Source organism: Podarcis tiliguerta (assembly GCF_965153285.1).
Source record: "Podarcis tiliguerta genome assembly, chromosome: 5".
Taxonomy (NCBI): Eukaryota; Metazoa; Chordata; class Lepidosauria; order Squamata; family Lacertidae; genus Podarcis; species Podarcis tiliguerta.
In genome coordinates this window covers 58,440,118-58,457,863 of record NC_139538.1, presented here as the reverse complement: position 1 = coordinate 58,457,863, position 17,746 = coordinate 58,440,118, and the positions used below count along the sequence as shown (strand labels likewise).

At 41.1% G+C, this 17,746-nt stretch overlaps 1 protein-coding gene across 2 annotated transcripts in view; it reads left to right on the top strand.

The window, feature by feature from the left end:
- TCERG1L (transcription elongation regulator 1 like) overlaps positions 1–17,746 on the top strand; it is a 161,668-nt gene that overhangs the window by 101,146 nt on the left and 42,776 nt on the right. For both annotated transcript variants that reach the window (XM_083443516.1, XM_083443515.1), the window contains exon 5: positions 2,283–2,408. In XM_083443516.1, coding sequence (XP_083299642.1) covers positions 2,283–2,408 — 126 coding nt within the window. The remainder of the gene's footprint in view (positions 1–2,282; positions 2,409–17,746) is intronic.

Here is a 17,746-nt window from a genome sequence, read left to right as displayed (position 1 = left end):
ATCTCCTTGAGAAATAGAAGTAACCTTCCTCTCCCCTCCATCCATAGCAAGGCAGCAATCCTCACAGCAAACCATAATATCTGGGTTGGATTCACCATCTAAAATAGCCCAATTGCATGAAATGTTTCTACTCCAGTAGCAGCTGCCGGTATGGACACATGTTTGAAGTGATCCTTAGAAGACCGTGGTGTATTGGTGCATGTTATTAGAAACCATCAAAAAGCCCCGTGAAATTCATTCCGGTCTGCACCATTTCCCCACCCCCACCCCTCCTCTCTACCCTGAAAACTGGTTTCTAGATTTGGGGGGAAGGGAAAGGGAATCAGAAACTTATTGCTCTCATCACCACAGCACTGAAGTTGCTGACAGGAAGAGGAAGAAGGCACTGCTCTCCCCCCCCCCTTGTGGGGTATGTTGGTGGAAAACTGGGCAATCCAATGCCAGAGAATGTGGGCAGGTTTTTAACCAATGCAGCTAGAACACTATCCTAGAGCAGCAACATGGAAGGGGAGTTTCCAGCTGCCCTACCCTTTCCTCTTGGAAGCCTGATAAAAAGCTCTTGCAGGAAAAGGACTGCGAGCAACATCATGGGAGGGGAGGACTAAAGTGAAACTGTGAAGCTGTCTTGTTATTTTTGCTCCGGGATGCTGCATGTTGTTATAAAAACCACAGTTCAGTACTATACATATGTTACTCAGTTTTTGTTTTGCTATGTTATTAGGAAATGGTTACTGCATTGTTGATTTGCTATGTTATTAGGAAATTGTTTTTGTAGTGTTGGTTTGAAATGCATCCCAGTTTCTTTGTTGTATGCATCTTTCAACATGGTTTTTGTGTGTGGAAAAGTGGCATACAAACAGAATGAATGAATGAACCCCCGCCATCCATGGAAATTAATGCAGCCATTCACCCATAAAAGGATGCTGTGGTCATCTGCCACTATAATACACAGTGGTTTGCACAACTACTTTTTTAATTGATTAAAAACAAGAAGTCTACAATGAATTTCAATAGATATCTAAGATTAGGGGCTATTTTATTGATTTTTGGTCTTTAATTGTGTTTTATACATTTATCTTTGTTTTGAATTGAATTATGATGGTTCTAGATTTTTTGTTTTGTTTTTAGTGGAATGTGGATTTCAGCTTTGTTTTATTTTCAATTTTATTTGTACATCGGTTGTATAATTTTTCTTTTAATTGAGCATTTTATCATTCTTCTAAATGAATGAATGAATAAATGTTTTGTGCACCCATGGGTGTGCAAAGATAAAGAAAGAGGATGCATATACTAAATGACAACATTGGTTTGAGGGTTCAACCAGTTCCTTGCCTGTTGCTGTGCTACCCACTGAATATCAAGCCTTCCCAGTCTGGATCCTGGATCTTCATTCTTTGCTACATTGTTAGAAGTGGATTTATTTGCACAGATAGGATTCTATATTCTGGCATGTGGATTATTCTGGAGGATATGGTGACTGTGATGGTGGTGGTAAGAGCAAAACTGACAAAGAGGAGATGGCTGGTGCCAAACCATTATTAGCTAAACAGCCTTGGCCCGGTATACCTGAAGGAGTGTCTCCACCCCCATCGTTCAGCCTGGATGCTGAGGTCCAGCTCCGAGGGCCTTCTGGCAGTTCCCTCACTGCGAGAAGTGAGGTTACAGGGAACCAGGCAGAGGGCCTTCTCAGTAGTGGCGCCCTCCCTGTGGAACGCCCTCCCATCAGATGTCAAGGAAATAAACAACTATCTGACTTTTAGAAGACATCTGAAGGCAGCCCTGTTTAGGGAAGTTTTCAATGTTTGAAGTTTTATTCTGTTTTTAATATTCTGTTGAAAGCTGCCCAGAGTGGCTGAGGAAACCCAGCCAGATGGGCGGGGTAGAAATAATAGTAAATTACTGTTATTGTTACTAAGCTGAAATTCAAAGGTGGGCTAGATTTGGGAGTTCTAAACTGGAGAATGTCCTTTCTAAACCCCCTCATCTATTTCTGAAACTCTTCTGCATCCCTTCCACTGGCTCCTTTTTCTGCTATTCAGTGAGGACTCCTCAGATTGGATGTATTTTTTACAGCAAGATGGGAGTAAAAATGAAGTGGGTTTATTTATTTTTCAAGAAATGTATTCATGTAAATATCATAATTGTGTTGTAAAATATTTGCCAATAAATAGTAATTGCTAACAGCATCTGATGATGCTCAAAGTTAAAAAAAAAAAATAGAGAAAGAAAAAAAGGGGGGAGGAACCAGATTAGTAATGTGCTCATTATGGGTTTGCTTGCAGGTGCTGCTTCTAGGATGGATACCCGAATGACTCCTCTGATGCCAACTCAAGTCACCAGGGTAGCGGCTATCTCTTCACCAGCTGTGACATTCATGGCAACCAATTTGGTGGATCAGACATTAACAGGTGTGTTTCTGTTTCGCTCTCCTGGTTATACTGCTACAGCATATGTTGCATATTTGCATATTTTTCAACCAGATACTTTCCCACAGCAATAAATGCCACAGTAATAAATTGAAAAGCCCTTTTAACAGAAATATTTGTAAATGGTGCTGAATGTATCGTGGTTACACACAACAAGGGATCCAAAATATATACAAATCAGATACATTTTTACATATTCTGTTCCAGACCATTGCATCAGAGGGTGATATTGCCTTTTGGAGCATTAGCATATTTTTATTTATTTATTTGGCAAGATTTATATACCACTTCATTAAATAGTAATAATTGGTTTTCAATGTCACCTCATGTGCGATTTGTTGTTGTTTAGTCGTGTCTGTCTCTTCGTGACCCCATGGACCAAAGCATGCCAGGCACTCCTGTCTTCAGTAGCCCTCTTCAGGCCTCTATCTCAACCCATAGTGGTTAGATTTTGGTGCCCCTCAACTGGCTGCTGCTGCTGTTGTTACCCTTCCCATTTGGCTGGTTTTTCCTGGGTTTATGTGACTGACTTTTGGGTTAGAATGTTTGTAGGAATGGTCAGTGTTTGAGCTTTTATTTTTGTCTGCAGGTTAGTGGGTGGGAATATAATTTGATTTGATTAGTGTTCTGGGGCTGCCATTTTTGTTAGTATATTGTTTGATTTCATATTGAGTTGTATTTAAGTGACTTATTGTTTCATTTCAATTCAGTGTTGTTCCTTGAGCTGGGATTGTGTGAACAATGAAGAGTGGCTTACAAGTAATTTAAATGAATAAAGGGGTAGAGGGGGGTGGAGACATTCACACTAATTAAGTTCCTGTGGGGGGAAAAGTGGTTAGTGTAGGGTTGCCATATTTCAAAAAGTGAAAATTCGGACACAAAAGTTGTTGAGTTATTTTAAAAGAAATTCGAGGAAATTTACACTTCCAACATGGGCTGCCATACGTCCACATTTTCCCAGACATTTCAGAGATTTCCACCCAAATGTTTTTTATGAGGGCCAAATGCAGGGTATGCCTGGGAAATTCTGGACATTTGGTAACCCTGTTTGGCTCCTCAACAGTAGTTTTTCCAGTTCCACAAGTTTATTGTTGGAATTTGTTGGTATGGAATTAGCCATATTTCTTATTGCTGCAGTGTTCATTGGTGCCACAAGCATCTAGGTTTCATTATATATCAGCTGGTTCATACATGGAATACAGCTGCAACAGTATTGGCCACACGCAGAGACACACCCCAGTTTGGTGTCATCCACAAATTGGATGATCCCTCAACACCTTCATCCAAGCCAATTATAAACATGTTGGACAACAACAGGCCCAGGACAGAATCCTGCATCCCTTCCTCTTGTTAAAGAGAGGCAACTGTTTCAGGCATTGCATTATGACTGCAAAGGATGTCAAGAAAATAGAAGTGCATGTGTGGACAGCTGACTGCTTACAATACTCTCCAGCTGCACCAATTTAACACATACAGTGTCTGCCTTTTCCTTGCATATGTTTTGATGGGTATTTAGTCTTTTCCCAGTTGCTGGAGATTACCCGTCAGTTGGACTGCCACCCTGTCACAATAGTGTGTATTTCACTGGAGAAATTAATGCCACAACATCGTCAATGTGTTCTGAATTTTGAAATGCTAAAAACATTCGTCTTTTAGGAGTGGTATTATTTGCAGCAATGAACTGGAACAAATTTAAGGAACCTACATGCGAAAGGTGATTTTGAAGAGATGCTTATTTTGATGGCTTCACAAAAGCACTTCTTTTATTGGACATCCTCCCGTTGCTGTGTCCCTAAACCGTTTTTGCTTTTTGTGAAAGAAATGTGCATAATTTTCTCTGCCAGTGCTTGGAGGGCACGACTTTGGATTTCAATACATTCCGTAGAGCCTGAGATGGACATCTTTAAATAATTTCCTGGATCCATGTAGAGCAAGGCATTTCTTGGCCACATATAACTTAAAATTTACATTAAATGAATGCTACCAAGAAATGTATCAAGATGGATGTCATCATGCCTAGGAGACAGTATATATTATTTGAGTTTCAGGATCCAGATATCAGTTATTCAAGTCTGAAAGGTGACATTGTTATCAGGAAGCAATTGAAACAGAGATGTAATCTGGACAGATTTCAGAGCATCTTGCTGGGAACAGACAAACGTTAGCATTTCTCCCACTCCTGTTTTTCCTTATCTGTCACTCATAGGTCATATCCTCTATTTCTTCCGACACAGACCCCCCACACCCCACTCTGGTGTCATTTTCCTAACTGCCTTTAGCTATTCTTTCTTCTTTTTGCTAGGGGTGGGGGAGACCTTTGGTTCAGTTCACATTTTGTTTGAACTTTTGTAATTCACACTTCCTGAATCAACACACACATGGAAATCCAACTCTCCTTCAAAATTTGCACTTCTCCAAATGTTGTGATTTATTTCTCCAACCCAAAAAACTGGCATAAAAATATATGTGATAAGGGGGAAATGTCATAAAAATGCATATATTGCTGAAAACAAAGACTCACACTGAGGGAAATGGCAAAAAAGTATTTTAGGCAAAATTGCAAAAATAATAATAATAAAGTTGGAGAAATGTGCGCTAAAATGCTGGCAAATGTTTGTGATTTATTTATTTTTTAGTTCCAGCCTACAGCAAAAACGTGAGAAACCAAAACGGATAGATTCCTACCTTATGTTGTCCCCTATCACGTTCAGTTTTCCATCTTAATGTCTTTTTCATATTGGTCTGATTTTTTTAAAAACAAATTGCTTTATAAAGCAATATTTGTATTAAAAAAAAGGAAAGAACTCTGCAGATCCTGAATTAAGGAGCAGGAACTGCCAATGCAGCTCACCAGCCAAATATTGCAACCTGGTTTTCTGTGTGTTTGGCCTCAAATTTCAAAAAAAGGGGTTGTCAATCACCTGGCTGATGAACTGTATCAGACTTGATGGATCTTAAGATGTACAGACTTGCTGTAAATCAAGAAAATGATTGTTTGAGCCCCACTCCTTGAAACAGCAGTTTCCCAGCACCGAAGTTGTTCTCTGTAGTAGCTATGAATCAGGGGTGAGGAACATTTTCCAGCCCAAGGCCTGCATCTTCTTTTGGACATCCTTCTGCCAGTAGAAAAAGTGGACACAGCAACAAATGTGGTTCTTACCTTTGTGCAGTAGGCTACATTTCAGCAACACAAAAATTAAAGTGCTCTCTCACTTTCTCTCTCTCTCTCTCTGAGACACTCTCTCTTCTCCATATTCCATCTAGGCAAGCGAAAGGCAAGGAAACAGTTCAAGGACACATTCCAAATAGACAAATGCACTCAAAGAGGATGCAGAGCAGGGCTAGTAAGGTGTGTGATCTAGGAAGAGGGCATGTGGTCCAGGCAGACTCCCCAAGTGCTAGCTAAGCCTGGAAAGATACTGACATTCCTGTTACTGTATAAAATATAGCTGCAATAGCTAGCAATAGCTACTAATTGCTCCAGTTTCCTCTGTTGGGCTCAGCACTTGGATTCCAGCTCCTCTTTCTCCCTCTTGGGTCAGAGGGCAGATAAACAAGCCTGTTGAGCCCTGTTCCTATGTACTCATGTGCAGGGCATTCACAATTTGAATCAAGCTGAACTCTTGGCCCACTTCTAAGATTGCATCTGTAGGCTAATCCTGCTCCTGACCTCCATGCCTTGCATACAGTGCAAATGAGATCCTATGTGCAAGCCACATAGGATGACTGTGCTGAACATATGGATGCTGGAGGACAGTGTTAACCAAGGGATGTGACATCAGGGCCAGGACACTGCTCATGCTTCAAACTGTGAGTAACTCATGAACAGGTGGTTGGAGGAGGACATGCTGTTATCTAACCAGTCAGCTACCAACATCTGTGAATTCCATGAGGTCTTAGGGTGGTGGGAGGTGGTTCCACTGAGGTTCAATTGACCAAGTTCCTCTAAAACCAATAGGCAGCTGCATCACTAAAACACAGCTGTTCTCCAGTAGTGGATTATTGTGATCTGGAATCTATCGGCTGCATATTATGGAAGGGATTGTGCTCCATTTTGTCCCAGGAGGATTGCAATGGCTTGGAGAACATTATTTGCACTCAGTGGAGAATTACTGTGTGTACACATTGTGACATGATGTACACACTGTGTACACACTGTGTACACTAATCCAAAGTGTGTATTTTTGGAGGAGATGTTTATGTTGTAAATGATACCTAAACAGAGCTAGCAAAGGAAATGTCTCCACTGTTTTGCCAGAATGAAGATGAACAGCGAGGACTAAAAATGTCGCGCAGTTTCAATAGCATTGTGTTGTCATGCAGAAATCCATTAATGGATATATGGGCATCCCTGGTTTCTCTGTATGTGGCATCTCTTCAAAAGTAGGCTCTTTTGATTTATTGTTTGTAATCTGTATATCATTGTCTCTTGCACACATGATTGCTCCCTGCATTCTGCCATTAATCACACTGTTTTTTAGCAGAGGCATCAACAGAAATGCTTGCAGTGATGTGCTTCACTTTTCAACAGGAAGGAAGCTTTTCAATCATTAGCTATTCATTTCTCAGACATTTGGCTATGTTTGTCACCTGAGAAGTTATGTGCTTTGGGGTCCTACAAATCTATCCTCATGAATAACTAAAATGTACATTTGTTTGTTTCCTCACTGAAAAGAGTTTCTTTTGAAAACATTGCAAAAACATGACCATCAGGATACGAAAGCTTCATAAAGATCATTGGTGTGATAGAGTAAGCTATCAACTCTATTACTCGTTCTGTTAATTCACATTATGATGACTTTCAGTTGATGGATTACCAATATTTTATTCATCATGGCATGGAATACTTTGGCTGCATTAAGCCTTTTGGTCGGAATCATTTCTTGTAAATACTGCCATGAAGTTTGATCAATAGTTCCCTTAAATCAAACCAGCAGCTTTGTAACAAGCTGTTTGGAAATCATCATTGTTCAATACAATGTATGTTTGCTTATAAGATTTTATTTAGTGCCCAACTTCCCTAATATACCTTCCTTAAGATTTATGGTTATGTCTGGTAATGACACCAAACTTGGCAAAGCCCTGAAAACTTGGAGCATAAATTGGCACATTCACAAAACTCGGCAAACTGCCATGAAGCACCTCCATGGCTGGTAGTTCTTGTCTGGCTTAGATTTCAGTCTGAGCCACAGATGAAATAGTTGCTTCCGTCCAAACAAAATGCAGGGAACCAGACTGGAATGGATTCAAATAACCATCACACAGGTTAGTTTGAGAAGCCATTGTGTACCATATACCTGCCCATCATCAAGTGATCTCTGGGCATCTCACAACAAAAAGGTATAGCACTCATGAAATAAATAAAAATATTTTAAAAACAGTGTGATACAAAAACAACATGCCATTTCCCTTCTCCACTTACTGCTGACCAGTGCTTTTAGATGACTACATCCCCAAAAGCTGGTGGAAGAGGAAAGATTTCAGCTGGTGCTGAAAAGTAACAAAAGCAGGCAAGGGGAATCTCCGGCCCAGGAGCAAAATTTTGTCCTTTTGGTCTCTTTATCTGGCTCCAAGACTGTTTGCAGGCCATTGGTCTGGCCGGAATGTGTCCCTGATCTCTGATAATGCTTCTTGCCTGTCTGGATGGAAGATAGAGAGAGACCAGCTTTCACTACAAAGGAAAATTTGTACATTTGTTGCTCCGCCCACTTTTGCATCTTGCCCCTCACATCACTGGCATGTGATACCCATCCCCAGAAGATAGCCCTGAAGGGAGTGTGGCCCCTGAACTGAAATAGGTTCTCCATCCCAGAGCTATAGTTTTCACTGTTGCTGAAGCATTGGTTTGGTTTGAAATTGAATGTTTTATGCTACTGTTTTAGTCATTTCTGCTTTATTTTTATGGCTTTGTTCATGTGGAACTTTTACCTTCAAATGTGGCATTCAAATATTATAAACAAATAATGTTTTGTGGTTATTATCCACATCTGTCCAGCACAAGGTACCATGTTAAGACATATACGTTCGTATAAGTAGATAGATAATAGATTAAGAAGTGATTGCTCTTAATTACTCTCAGCTGAATTTGAGAATTGTTTCCACTGAACAGCATTGTGTTGGAACTATTAGGAAAGTTTGGATGGAGTGTTTGATATCTGGATAGCCCTGCCAAGTGAAATGAAGCAAGGAGAGGGCCTTTTAAATGTTGGCACCCTCACTATAGAATATTGTTCCCAGAGATGCTCATCTGGATCCTTTTGTAGAGCCAGGTGAAGACCTTTCTAATTCAGCCAGGATTTTAATTGCATTTTAAATCAGCCTTGGACTTGTTGCAGTTTAGTGTGGTTCTCAATGCTAATTGTTTATGCTGTCTCAGAAGAAAGGATTTATTCATTTATTTATTCATTTACCGTATCTTTTTAATACTGTTTTGTAAGCTTTACCAATGCCATATACATTGAATAACTGAACTCACAAGCCACTACTTGATGCTATAGTGATAAAAGCTCTAACAGTAGTAGCTGTTGCTCATTGCAACTTCTGGGGCGGAAGACAGGGAGCCCAACCGTAGGTGAAGGCAGAGCCAATTGATACCAGTTTTGACCCCATCTTCTTCCCTACTGAGTTCTAGAAGGGCAACACTGCCTAGGATCGGCCTTGTTTTGTGGAATAAAATCCCTAAACATCACAGCACATGTTTGAAAGGCATGGGTTCTTGAAAAAGATTACATTTGTTGATCTATTCTACTAGTAAATTGCTGCCTGTCCTTTAAAAACTCATGTCCACCTTCACTCCAGCTGCACAGACCAGCTATGAATATAATACGTTACAAGCCATATCTGCACAGTGGAAGCTAAAGTGGTAAATGATTGTAAAATTGCTCACCTCAGTCCATGCAAGTGTGCAAAGGTCTGTGGGGAGCATTTAGCCTTTCCTACTGTACCACTGACAGTAAACCAAACCTGCAGTTCTTCCACTCATTGCTGAAGAACAAGTCATTGTGTTGAAAACATGGGATGGCACCATGCTCATCATGGTGTGGAACATCTACTGCGCTAGAAACTTAAGTTCAAAATGGCTTGTCTGAGAACAGAGAATCTGCCAGAATCAGAGTAAATAAATTTGCCAGACAAAATGAGTGCACTTTTTTCACCATGTTTTCTTCTTCCGGCAGGTGTAAATATTCTTCTAGGGGAAAGCTTCCTTCCCTGTTGCAAGCAATGGCTTTAAAAAAAACACACACACCAACAACAACCTATTTTCCTGTCTAGTAGCATGGCTGCATTGTTAGATTTCAGCCTCCCTTTGTTTCTGCTACACTGTAGTTAGATGATCATTTTTCAATAAGATAACAACTGAATTTCTTTTCATTTTCAGCATAAGATTATGACATAATATTAAATACAGCTTTTTTCAGTTTCAAAACCAGACAATGGTTGAGAATAGCTTGATAGGTGGGAAGATATCATTGAATCCTCCAAATGGCAAGAACCCAGCTAAGAGGCAGAGTTTGAATACTGTTACCCAGTTAAATAGAAGTCTTTTTTAAATGTCAAAGTCTTCATATATAACAAAATAGTATGGATTTAGTTGCTGGGAGGCAGTTTCTGCTTATGTAACAGAGCTTTAGAAGTCCACTTCAAACAGAGCAACTTAGGCCATTTGGCCAGAGATGCTTGAGGAATTCAGTCTTCGCAAATTTCAGTACAAGATGACCTGATTCGCACCTCTTGGATGAATGTGCAAATTGGAATGTAGCTACCCACTGGATTTCAAATTTATCCAATGTTGTGATGCAGTTCTTGGAACTTTTTAAACATTTGCTGTGCAGAGCACAGGAAACAGCCTTTCACTATGCTAGACCATTAGTCCAAATGCCTCCAGGTTTTCAGGCAGGAGTTTTTCCAAGCTCTAACTGGAGATGCCAAGCATTGAACTTCAGGTCTTTTGCATGCGAACAATATGCTCATTTTCTGAGGGGGAGAGAAAGAGAATACACATTTAAAATAAGCATTAACCAGAAGATACACATTAAAATACATTTTCAGATTATTATTTTTAAAAAAGAAACCGACAGATTAATGAAATGGAACAGAATTGTAGGTTCATACTTGGCACTGACTAGACAATAGACAAATTTGCCTGCACTTATATTTGGCAAGCTTCCCCTTTGACATCAGATGTTGACACAGTAGTAGTGAAGTGAAATAATGCCCATTTACACCACAAAGACCTCATAACCCACCTACTTTCAGCAGCCAGAAACATCATAACCAGACACTGGAGAGACCTGTCAGGAGTAAGCATGGACCAATGGTACCAAATAGTATGGGAAACAGCTCTACTAGAAAAATTAACCAATAAAAAGAAACTGACACGGGGGACAAATAAAAGAAGACGCATTCACCCCATTCTGGCTCCCCTTTATCACATACACAGCCCAACAAGATAAGGACAAAAATCCACCAACAGCATACAAATCAATATGGCTAACCTGATCCAAAACACCCACCCACCCCACTCACAGATGAAAACAAAGCTCACCACAGCCAATCACAAATGAACAACCACACCCTAGGCCAGCCCCAACCTCTCTCACCCCAAAGGAACACAAGTGAATAGCAGAGAACCTGCACAAGTGACGCTGACACAAAACCCCACATAGATTAAGTAAAATAGAAACATTGCCACCACCCCTCTCACCTTCCCCACCCCCTCTTTCCCCCTTTTCTTCCTAATGTCTCAACAAATGAAACTGATCTGTAAAAAAATGTTACTTGGGGGAAAAAGAGACATTGCACATACTTTGGTAAACAAAGAAAATCTCTAATAAAAATACATTTAAAAAAAGAAGTGACATCTGAGAGCCCCAGTGCACACATAGAAGCCATTGTACATCTCTACAAATGTCTTTTGGTTGAATCTTTTTGTTTGATCATGCAAATCAATACTTCTTCAGATAGTGTTAGGGCTTGACGCTCTGTGTTTCTCTTGCTGAGCTTGACACCACAGCACAGTTATGGTAGAGACACATATTTCTTTTGGTTTTGTTTTTTAAAAATTGATAACAGGGACTGAACTGGAAAAGTTTCTCTCTTTTTGCTGATCCTTTAGCAGCACTGCAAAAGGAGAAAATGACTACCTCTTCCTTAAACTGTATATTTGTGAACACTTTGCAAGTTTAAGGGAGTCAGTGGCAGAGCAATCCCTCCCTTTCTCTCATGTGACTAATCTTCAAATGCTTTGCTGAAAGGTGGGGGGGGGGTCATGCCACCCCTTTAAACTTACAAAAGTTTTGCAAACTGGCAATTTAAGGCAGACAATCCACAGTGCAATGGACTGCATGATCCTTCCTCCTCTCTAAGCATGAACTGCTATGTGGCTGGTCCAAGAAACACTTCTCACTTCATAGTTCCTTCATTTACAGTCAGTAACATCATTGCACTTCCTTGGTGGTCCGAGAAGGTGATATTCTTGGAGAAGGTGATGGAGAGAGTTGTGGTGGAGTACCTGAAAGCATTCTTAGATGACACAGATTCATTTGTTGTTGTTGCTGCTGCTATTATCATCATCATCTCACTCAGGTTGAAGACTCAAGTTGGTTTACACAAATTAACTCAACATAGATAAAATACAAAAATCTAAAAATATTTAAAGGATAGTCATTATAAAGCAACTAAACCCTAATAAGATTAAATCAATACAAAAACAAATTTCTTAAAATGTGACAGCTACAGCCATACCTTGGCCTGGAGAGCTTGTCTACAGTAGGCACTGATGACTTGAAGGTTGGACTACTGTAATGCACTTGATGTGGGGCTTCCCTTGGACTTGATCCAGAAGCTGCAGTTAATGCAGAATGCTACAGCATGGCTGATGACAGGAGTGGGACCCTGTTAGCATAGAACACCTCTGCTCAGAGTTCTCCTCTCAGCAAAGATATTGTAGAGCTGGGAAAGGTTCAGAAAAGGGGATGGAGAAACTCCCCTCTGAGGAAAGATGTTCTAGTTTAGAGGGGAAAAGCAAGAGAGAACATGGTAGAGGTTTATAAAATTGTGCATGGTGTGAAGAAAAGCTTTTCTTCCTATCTCACAATACTTAGAACTTAGGGACTTCCAATGAAGCTGAACATTGGAAGACTCATGAGAGGCAAAAGGAAGTGTTCCTTCACACTGCACATGGTTAAGCAATGGAATTTGGCTGGTTTTAAGAAAAGCTTAAACAAACTCATGGAGGATACTAGTGATGGTGGCTAATTCTGCCTCCAGTGTTGGGGGCAATTGCTGGGGAAAGCAGGTGGGGAAAGTGCTGTTATGCTCAGGTTCTGTTTATTGGCTTCCCATGGGCATGTGGTTGGCCACTGTGAGAACAGAGTGTTGCACCAGATCGGCCTTTTGACCTAATCCTGCAGGTTCTTCATGTATTCTTATGGGAATAAAATAGAGAGGGAGGAGAACTGTGTATATCACTTTGAGCTCCTCAAAAGAAAGGTGGGATATAATTGTAAGAATAAATGCAAAACAAAAGATGTGAAAAATCTATTTTGTGTGTGTTGTATTATTCCTATTTAATTAATCTGGACTCTATAAATCCTCAAGTGTTGCAATATTCTAGCTGCTTGTATTACCAGAATATACAGCTTTCGAGCTGGAGATTATTTGTGGAAGAGCACAAAGCAAGGAATACTGAGACATGTCATAGAGCTCTGCAGTTTGAGCCCTCCGAGAGCAATTGAGTAGGCTCAGCTCAGCTAGAACAGGCAAAGCACCAGAGCCAATTATGTGTGTAAAAAGCTTTGGGTATGCAGGTTTATTTGCACATCTCTGTAGCCGTTGCCGAATCAATGACTGTTAAAGGAGTGTTTCTTTCCAATGAAAGCGGCTCCAGCTTTCCTATCCTCTTGCATACTCTCTTTCCAGCAGGCACATTAGGCGCATAGTGTTCAAAATATTTTCATCAATCGCCTTGCAGTCTGTAAACAACGCGTTGATTTGTTAGCTGCTCCTGCAGTCTTAGAGAAGAAAAGGAATGGGTATCAGAGGCTTAAACCAAGCTGAAAATGCGTACCTTGCTGTGTATAAGCAAACCAGGAACGGTTCATTTGCAGTGCACATAACCATGGTTGTGAAGCTGACAGTACCAAGTATTTGACATCATAACCGAAATTGGAGGGGGGGTACCTTTTTCATTCTAAGGCCAGATTACTGGCAGGGACATTCCATCAGTGAGTAGAGCCAGACCCCAAAGCTATACCAGCACAAACACAAATACAAGATGCACACATGCAGAGTCAAAAATATCTCTCTGACCACCTCTCATCAGCTAGTACTTTGCTGTGACTATCAGAAATACTGCAAATAAAGTAAAGAGGCTGCTTTGTGGCTCTCTTGTCCTGATCTGTGAAGGAAATTATATAAGAAGAGCCCACTAGATCAGGTCCATGGCCCATCTAGTCCACCATCCTGTTCTCACGTTGGCCAACCAGATACCTATGAGAAGCCCCACAGCAGGACCTGAATGCAACACCAACTCTTTCCACTTGTGATTCCCAGCAACTGACATTCAGAGGAATACTCCCTCCATTGGTGAGAAAGGATATAGCCACCATACCTAGTAGCCATTGATAGCTGTACCCTCCGTGAATTTGGAATCCCTTCCCTTTGAACATTAGGTAGGTGGTGCCTTTGTTAAATTTTTGGCACCTATCTTCCTCTTTCAATGCGCCTTTTCGAGCTTTCCCAGTCTGGAAGTGTTTTGGAGATGGTTTTAATGTTTGTTTTGCTGCCTTGGACTGCTTTCAGAGAAAAGGCAGGGTAGGAATTGAATTAATGATTTATAATAATAATTTTTCTAATCCTCTTTTAAAGCTATCCATGCTGGTGGCCATTATTATGTCCCGTGAGAGTCTATTCCATAGTTTAACGATGTGTGCAATATATCTGTATCTTGCTTTTCCAGCCAGCAGGTAGGCTAGGCTAAGTTAATATGTGTACATAAGCAGCCGTTCTTGTCATAAGATGCATGTACAGTGAACTGAGCCCAGGAAATCCTGGGCGTCCCTGGGTATATGTGCTTCTTTTCTGCTAAAGCAACAAAGAGGGCACAGATTTGGTCCCTTGCCAGCAAATGGGCTGTCTTACGATCCAGTGGATCCTCAGATGACTTTCCTATTTCCCCACCTAAACACCCAGTTTAAACCTACTGTTGATAGCAGCACTATTGGTGGTGGTTCCAGAACAGGCCACATCTTTTGTTGATGCTGCAGGCTTTTTGCTGTGATGGAGCTTCCCTCACCCTCTTCTGTATCCAACCCCCCTCCTTAGTCAGACAGATTAGATATTAGTATTGCTCCCTAGGTGCCCCTTTCTGACTTCAGCCTCAACCTGCTATGTATCCAGGTTTGAAGGTAGCAGGCTTTTCTGCATATCAGTCAGTAAGAGAGGCTGTTGCTTTATAGTCTTGCGTGAAGCTTTCCCAGACGTATCTGGTTAGCCACTGCTGGAAACAAGATGACAGATTATGTGGCCCCTTAGATCCACAAGACTGCTTTTACATTCTTATTACAGTGGTACCTTGGATTACATACGCTTCAGGGTACATACGCTTCAGGTTACAGACTCCGCTAACCCAGAAATAGTACCTCGGGTTAAGAACTTTGCTTCAGGATGAAAACAGAAATCGTGCTTCAGCGGCGCGGCAGCAGCAGGAGGCCCCATTAGCTAAAGTGGTGCTTCAGGTTAAGAACAGTTTCAGGTTAAGTACAGACCTTCGGAATGAATTAAGTACTTAACCTGAGGTACCACCGTATAGGAAGGTGCGGAAGAGACGAGCACTACTCTTTGTGTTCCAGAGTCAGATAAAAAAAGTCAGTGCTGGTGAAAGCATGATTTCCTCGTTCTCACTGCATTTACACTGTGATGAATTTTGAGTGCTGATTAGCAGCTGTCTCTTGTCAAAATATGAATGGAAATATTTGGATGACTGATTGTGTCTGCCCTCACTTGCCAGCTTTATGGGTTGTGAGATTTTTCTGCTGCTGCTCATTTGGATCATGCTCAGAGGTTTGAAATCAGAAGTAAAGACTTCACATTTCATTCACACAGGAATGTATCACTTTTTAGACGTGAACAGGGCCAGCTCACAAATGAAGCAAGATGAGGTGATCAACTCAGGCGGCAGGATACACAGGGGCAGTGAATCCCAATGTAGAACTTTATTCCTGCCTTGTTCCCGGTGTAGATCTTCACTCACCCCTTCTTCCCTGGCAGGGAGTGAAGCACCATTTTGTGGTTCACCTCAAGTGCCAAAATGTCTCAGGCTGGCCCTTCTTCAGCCCTTCATATCCTGACAGCTCCTTAAAGTCCCACAATATCCTCACAGTTCCTTCAAGCTCCCCCCACTCCCCATATTACCAGCTTGTTCAAGCTCTCCCCCATCTCCTCTGTGTCCCATCACCCCTACTTTATTCAAATCCCCGCCACTGTTTAAAACCACCATTTTAAAATATGTATACCATTATGTTTCTCCCTCCCTGCCTCCCTCCCTCCCCGACTTTATACAAATCCAGGATTTTGATGCAGCACTGCAAATCACTGCAGTTTTATGTATATAGAAATGTATGTAGTGGGATAAATGTTTAAAACTGATGATGACTCTTAATTCCCCAGCTGATTCACTTATTTTTAGAAAGTTTAGGAAGAAATGCAACTCTATTGTTTTCTACTACCAAGGGAAATGCCCTTAGCGCTGTAAAACAGTGTGCCTGCCAACATCCTGTCAGTGGTTCTGTTTTGTCCCAGCACTAATCTCAATTTGCAGAGTTAAAGTAAGATTAAGTAGCCTAAGAGCCCGTCTCTGGTATCTCTTTATCTTTGCACCAGAAGTTTCAAAATTGTGAATGAGATTTCTACGTTGTGTGCACAGCTGATGCACCGCACTAGCAGCAATGCCCACAGCCATTCTCTCTGTGAAAGGAGCATCTGCCAGCAGGCCACTGGTGAGGAAGAGAGATGGGATTTAATTTGCTGGCTTCTTTTGAAGCAGACCACCAAAGTCAAGTTGTTTTATAGATAACTTGATAAGCTGAGTTGTCAGATATATGGTTTCAATTGGGACTCAACTCAGAGCGTAAGAGCTGTCTCTTTCATGCCTTTATTTTCTATTACTTACTTATTTACCCCCGAATTTTGTGTAATATTCCAGCCATTTCTATACAATGGCAGATAAGGCAGGCACCTACTAATGTTTTGTTTTCATTATCTACTAAAGCCTTTTCTTTGTTTAGGGAAGTGTACCTAGACATGTAATTTTGTTGTGTATATTCGTTTCAGAACTGCTGGTTTTTATCCAGATTTTGACCATGTTTATGCCTGTCTTTTATTGGTATTTTATTTTGAATATTTTTATATTGTACTATGTAGACTGCTTAATAAATTGGTACATAATATTGTTAAGTAAATAAAAATAAAGCAAATAATAAATAACTATATTTTATTCTGTAAGCATGAAACCTGTAGTACACACACATGCACTCGTTCCATTGGAATCAACAAGGCAAACTGGTTATGGTTTCAACTTAATGTGTATGAAAACCATTATGTGCTACAGCAGAGGAGCAAAGCTCAAATCATGCACCTTCTCACTGTGCTTGCAGAAACAAAATTCTATGGTTAGAAAATTTAAAAAATTGGGTATCATTTATGTAATATCTGAATAAGCGAGCCTGCTTAATATTGACAACTATACATGCAATGATGGAACGCGGGTGGCGCTGTGAGTAAAAGCCTCAGCGTCTAGGGCTTGCCGATCGAAAGGTCGGTGGTTCGAATGCCTGTGGCGGGGTGCGCTCCCATTGTTCGGTCCCAGCACCTGCCAACCTAGCAGTTCGAAAGCACTCCCGGGTGCAAGTAGATAAATAGGGACCGCTTACTAATGGGAAGGTAAACGGCGTTTCCGTGTGCGGCTCTGGCTCGCCAGAGCAGCGATGTCACGCTGGCCACGTGACCCGGAAGTGTCTCCGGACAGCACTGGCCTCCGGCCTCTTAAGTGAGATGGGCGCACAACCCTAGAGTCTGTCAAGACTGGCCCGTATTGGCAGGGGTACCTTTACCTTTTTATACATGCAATATGGGTGAGTGCATGAGCCTAAGATCTGCTCTTACACCTCACCATGACTGTATCATACATGAAGTTTAGGTAGGACACATGAGCCACAGATTTCCTTATTTGTCCTGGAATATGTAACACCTGTTGACCTAAGGACCATGCTAGACATTTCTGGATTAGCTCTACGGAGACACGTTATTCAAGGGCTATGTGA